Raw genomic sequence first — 6,088 nt, 5'->3', positions numbered from 1 at the left:
AGAGGCAGGTCAAGTGGTCTGGTATTCCCATCTCTTTGAGAATTTTCCACAGTTTATTGTGATCCACACAAAGGCTTTGGCATAGTCAATAAAACAGAAATAGATGTTTTTCTGGAACTTTCTTGCTTTTTCCATAATCCAGCGGATGTTTGCAATTTGATCTCTGGTTCCTCTGCATTTTCTAAAACCAGCTTGAACATCAGGAAGTTCACGGTTCAAGTATTGCTGAAGCCTGGCTTGGAGAATTTTGAGCATCACTTTACTAGCATGTGAGATGAGTGCAATTGTGTGGTAGTTTGAGCATTCTTTGGCATTGCCTTTCTTTGGGATTGGAATGAAAACTAGACAGCATATTAAAAAGCAGAGACATTACTTTGCCAACAAAGGTCCGTCTAGTCAAGGCTATAGTTTTTCCAGTAGTCATGAATGGATGTGAGAATTGGACTATAAAGAAAGCTGAGCACTGAAAAATTGATGCTTTTGAACTGTGGTGTTGGAGAAGACTCTTGAGAGTGCCCTGGACTGCAAGGAGATCCAACCAGTCCATCCTAAAGAAGATCAGTCCTGGGTGTTCATTGGAAGGACTGATGCTGAAGCTGAAACTCCAATACTTTGGCCACCTAATGCGAAGAGCTGACTCATTCAAAAAGACACTGATGCTAGGAGGGATTGGGAGCAGGAGGAGAAGGGGACAATAGAGGATGAGATGGTTGGATGGCATCATCGACTCAATGGACATGAGTTTGGATAAACTCCAGGAGTTGTTGATGGACAGGGAGGCCTGGCATGCTGCAGTCCACGGGGTTGCAAAGAGTTGGACATGACTGAGCGACTGAACTGAACTGACTGATACATACATATGCATACACACCTATATATTCTTTTACAGATTCTTTTCCATTATAGGTTATTACAAAATATTGAATATAGTCCCCGATACACAGTTAGTCCTTGTTTATAACTTTATATATAGTAGTGTGCATCTACTAAACCCAAGCTCCTAATTTATACTCTTTCTTGGTAACTATAAATTTGTTTTCTATGTCTGTGAGTATGTTTGTATACACACCACATCTTCTTTAGCCCTTCATTTGTTAATGGACATGTAGGTTGCTTCCATGTCTTGGCCATTGTAAATCGTACTGCTATAAATACTGTAAATAGAATTTAGAATTCTGATTCTCCCAGAAATTCTTTGCAACCAAGTTTTACAAATGAAACAGAAGCTTGGAAAGATAAAGTATTGGGCTAGCCAAAAAGTTTATTTGGATTTTTCCTTAACATCTTATGGAAAATCCTGAATGAACTTTTTGGCCAGCTCAATAATTTGGCCCAAGTTAAATAGCTAGCATATATTAAAGTGGGTCCAGGTCATTTAAGCCAGAACCGAAATGCTTAAACATTGTTCCATAATGCCTCTCCATTGTGCCATGTCATCTTTCCAGGAAGAAAGGTTTAACCCATATTTTAAATTGATTTTTAAGATAAGCGCTCCATGTAAAATATATTAATGACAGTAACTTAACATGAGACCAACAGCCTTTACTGTAGTCTTGCTGTTGGAAGGAAGGACCAAGCAGAGCCTGATGGTCATTCAAAAGCTTCTATGAAACCCATGAACCACAGAACAGCTGCAAGGGCCACTCACCAAGGCAACACCAAAAAGCCCCTGCATGTGTCTTGGTTGAAGAGGAAAACTTCAGTGTAGGCTGAACCTTTGGTTGAAGAGGGAAATTTAAGTCTAGCCTGAAGCTAGACTAATGAGATTGAGTGTATACTTCTCCCATCAAATTCAGGGGCATGGTCACTTTGTATGAGCTCAGACCAATAGCACGGAGCAGTAAATGGTTGATGGAGTGAGGAGGAGGTAGATAGGAGGGAGAGTGGTGATGTTCACAAAGCAACTCGAACCCAGCAAGCTGGGGGTGACCCAGTGTCATGGTGGTGAGTGTGGTAGGGACACCCTGGTCATGGTGGTGGTGGTGGTGGTGGTGAGTAGGAGACATGGACGTGAACAGAGGAGACCCCGCTTTCCCTTCTGCAGCCCCTGCCCCACCCCACCCTGGTGGTACCTCCTGGAGCTTCTGGTCTTCATGGGTCATGGAGAGCAGCACGGTGCTATTGCGCACCACAGGGATCTCCTGCCACAGGGAGCCGCTGGAGGCCATGGAGAGGCGACGCAGGTAGGACTCCGAGGAGACCAGGGCCTTTCGGGGCTGCCGGGGCGAGATGGGCCCCAGTGATTCCGTCAGGCTGTCCAACCGCTGCTGGCTCTGAATCTCCTTGTTCAGAAACACATCACTGTACTCCTGGTAAAGCAGCTGAGCTACAGGGGTGAAGAGGTGCAGGAGAGGGAGAGAATTAGGGAGATAGGGAGTTGAGGCTCCGAAACAGGTCACCAAGCCCCGTGGCTCTCCTGGCATGTCTCCCTACAGTTGGCCAAGTCCCACTGCTGATGACTACGAACCCCTCTCCGGCTCAGGAAGAACACTCACGCAGGTCCACAGTCATATTTCAAGGTACTCACAGGAGTTGATAAGCTTGGAGCACCGTCTTGAAAAGTTTCCCATCACCTCCTTTGGCTTTTTCTCCCTGTGGGATAAAGAAGGGCTCCATGGTGTTTGCTGGCCATCAGACATGGAGAAGCCCCAAGTGACGATAAATAAGATAATCTCTGACCACTGGGACATGTGCTAGAATATCAAGGCCAAAGCCTCTGGAGAGGCAAGCTGTAGCCTGACACACTTCTGCTCTTATGGATGTCAGGTTGAACTTTTATGGCGGGGTTTAGTTCACAGCCAAAGGGTCTAGATGGATAGGAGACCGGGATTCAGCTGCAAGAACCAGGTAGACGAAAGATCTCCCTACCCTGGAATCCTGGTGTCGGTCCCTTCCCCTCCCTACCCCTGGAGAAGACATGATCTCAGCACCTTTGCCAGCTAATAAAAATCTCAGTTATCCTAGGAAAGAGAGAAAACTGTACCCATTGGGAGAGAGGGTGACTCACCGGAAAACAATGGCGTCCGACAGGCCAGGGGATCCTTCCATGGCGGGACCTCTTGTGTCTGAAAATGGAAAACGGATAAAGTAACCGAGATTTCGAGGGGGGGTTCAGACGGAGTCAAGGAACCTAAGACCTAGAGTGAGAGATGTAGGCATGGGGGGTGGGTTAAAGGTTCAACTGGGCATCTGTGAGAAAGGGAAGAGCCAAAGTCAAAAGCATTTGAGGACACTGGTACCAGATCTGCTCCCATTGCGTCAGAATGTGAATCGGACAAGTAGAAGATGTCTTCTCTGCTAGTGGAAGGGCATCGAGCAAGTGTTTGTAACTGGAAAGTACTCAGGCGTGGGGGAGGGGAAGGTTCCAGAACAATGTTGGCAAACAGAGATGCACCATAAAAGTGCACCCCACAGTAGAGCGAGAGAGACGGAAGAGGAGAAGAAAGAGCCTCGCCATGAGCTCAGAGACGTTTTAGAGGACTTTCCTCTGCCTGGGGCTGGGTACATGGGTGAGGGAAGCCAGCAGGGGGACCAGTAGGAGCCTGGAGGACAGAAGACGGATGAGGAGGGGAGAGCCGGACAGAGTCTGCTCTGAGGCGAGGTCACCGCGGTCCCGGCTCCGCACTCACCTACAGGGCTCTCGGGGAGGATGGAGGGTCTTCGCAGGCCCTGCCGGTGCCAGTCCTTGTGCTTACTCGACCCTTCACCGGGGACCGCCGCCGCCTCACTGCCGCCCTCCACTGGCCTTCTCGGGTCCCGTCGATGGGGCCAGCTCGATGCCTTCTCCAGGAGGATGTGGCCCGATTTCTCCGGCTGCCTCACCGGGCCTACCTCTGACCTCCTCAGGCCATTGCTTCCTTCCTGGGGGGCTGTTCTTCTCCAAGACCCTCTGGCAGGGGCTTCAGACTCTTCTGAGAGCCCGGGTTCAGAGGCGGGTCGCTGGACCTCTGGAGTCCATGGGGTGGTCGGGGAAGATGGGTGTAGAAGGGCCGTCATGTTACTGAAAGCCAGGCCCGGGGGCGTATCACTCTTACACCTGCCGACGGAAGCCAAAGGCTCGGTTGACCGGCCTGTGGCTGGAGGCCAGGAGACCCGTCCTGCAGAAGGTGGGGTGGAGACGGTCCACTCTTGACAAACAGGCCTCGGCCTGCCTTGATCCCCTGAGTTCACGAGTCCTCCCGGCGAGCTCCTGCCCTTCCCCTTGGACTTTGGGGGCAGAGGCGGTGGTTCAGTAGGAGAATCCAGGATAGGGACAGGAGGGAGAGGCTTGTAGATCCTTGAGATGCTCGACAAGACAAGGGGGTGGTGGGGCTGGGGGGCGTCGGGGGTGGGGGGTAACGGCTTGTTGTATCTCTGCCTGGAAGAGACAGAGTGCTGAGTGTGGGGTGGCGCGTCCGGCGTGGAGGGCAGCGGTCGGTGCTCCCTCGCCACCAAGGGGTCAGGAATGTGGGCTGGGGGTACCCTGGGGGGGCCGTGGAGCCCCGGACCCAGGGTGAGTGGTGGAGGATGGCTGTACCGCTTCAGCATGGGGATCACCGCAGGGGGATGGCCGTCTGGCTCCACCGTAGAGGGCTGGACGTGCCTTCTCTCCAGGGGAGGCAGGGGCGGAGGTTCATGGATCATCAGGTCCATGGGGGCTGCAGGGGCTGGGGAGGAGCCACAGGCAGGAGACCCGGGGGCAAAGGCCCAGTGCTTCGTGGGTCCCCACGGCTGACTGTCAGGGGGGCTGCCGGCCGTGGCTGGATTTGAAGCCGGTTCTCCAAAGTCCTGCCCCGGAGCGGGTGGTGAACTCGAGGCTTCCGGAATGATGGCACAGTCCCTTACAGTTCTCCTGCCCCTTCTTGGGAGCACAGAGCCATAGATGACAGGTTTGGGAGGCCTCTGGGGCAACTCTGAGTGGGAGGAGGACAGGGATATTCCCGCCAGGTGTGGGGCTGGCTCTGTCCCATGAGACCCGGGGAAGGAGTTGCTCCTCACGGGCTGGACCGCTCCGGTGGGGCTGCCCAGGGACCCCGGGGGGTTGGCCCGGCCCGCCAAGGGGAAGCCGTAGCAGGCTGCTGGGGGAGTCTTAGGAGCCCCACGGGGAGATGGACTGTCAGTCGGGCAAGAGGCTCTGGAGGTTTCTAGAGAACAGGCAAGGACAGGAGGCTCCCTCCTGGGAGAGGCAGCCAGGGGACGGGCCAGCAGTGTGGCAGCCGTGCCAGGGGGCCCTTCAGGAGGACTGGGTGCAGCTGCCTCTGGGCTGCTTGGAGGGGTCGCAGAGGGACTGTAGGCAGAGACCACCTCTGCCCCCACGCCGCGTGCGGTCTCCTGCCCCAGCTCAGAGCCCTCTTGCTGGTGGCGATGAGCAGTTTCTGGGTCCAGGGACTCCTCGGCAGGACAGGAACCAGGTAAAGAAAAGGGCTGGTGGGAGCATCCTGTGGGTTCTGGGGCAGGACTCAGAGCTATGGGGGATGGAACCTCGGCTCCAGGCTCTGTTTGAGTCCCCGGGATCCTGCTCAGGGGAGAAAAGGCCTCTAGAGACAGGTCACGGGGAGGAGAGACCTCAGGGGCGACCAGAGCCAGCGCAGTGGGACCCTCACGCTCTCCTTGTTCTATGCAGCTCTCTTCTCCTCCTCGGCTGGGTGTGTCCCCCTCCCCGCCCTCTGGTTCCTCCTCCAGTGACCCCACTTCCTCCTCCTGCCCCTCTGCTGCCTTGGCTTCCCACTGTGCACCAGGATCTTTGGGCTTTCCACTTCCTTTCTCTGACTTACTTGCTGAGCTTTGATTCTCCCCGTCCTGAGCACCCACCTCATTCTCCTCTGGCCCTGTTAACTCCCTCCCTTTCTGCTCCCCTTGTTCTGGATCCCCGTGGCTCCAAGTCCTCCAGTCCCACTCCCCATAACTCAGACCCCCCAACTCCTCCCCGCAGCACCACCCCTCTCTTTCTCCTGGATCTTCGAGCACCATGTCATTTTGCATCTGCTGCTGTTTCTGTCTCCCTTCTTCCTCTGCACCTTTAACCTGCTCTCCCATCTGCTCTGGAGCCCCGGAAAGCCCAGCAGAGCCAGCAGCCTCTCCCTGAGGTCCCCCTTCCTCCAGCCCCTCT

At 54.0% G+C, this 6,088-nt stretch overlaps 1 protein-coding gene across 1 annotated transcript in view; it reads right to left on the bottom strand.

Annotated features, from left to right (window-relative positions):
• Nucleotides 1–6,088, bottom strand: part of ARHGEF5 (Rho guanine nucleotide exchange factor (GEF) 5) — a 32,934-nt gene that overhangs the window by 18,344 nt on the left and 8,502 nt on the right. The window contains exons 3-6 of the mRNA XM_010844866.1: nucleotides 3,630–6,088; nucleotides 3,008–3,065; nucleotides 2,528–2,592; nucleotides 2,073–2,326 (exon numbers count right to left, since the gene is read on the bottom strand). The exon at nucleotides 3,630–6,088 is cut by the window's right edge and continues 32 nt beyond it. Coding sequence (XP_010843168.1) covers nucleotides 2,073–2,326; nucleotides 2,528–2,592; nucleotides 3,008–3,065; nucleotides 3,630–6,088 — 2,836 coding nt within the window. The remainder of the gene's footprint in view (nucleotides 1–2,072; nucleotides 2,327–2,527; nucleotides 2,593–3,007; nucleotides 3,066–3,629) is intronic.

This window comes from Bison bison, unplaced genomic scaffold (assembly GCF_000754665.1).
Source record: "Bison bison bison isolate TAMUID 2011002044 unplaced genomic scaffold, Bison_UMD1.0 scf7180017864211, whole genome shotgun sequence".
Lineage (NCBI taxonomy): Eukaryota > Metazoa > Chordata > Mammalia > Artiodactyla > Bovidae > Bison > Bison bison.
Note: the sequence above shows the minus strand (reverse complement) of the source record. Positions and strands in the feature narration are given on the sequence as shown.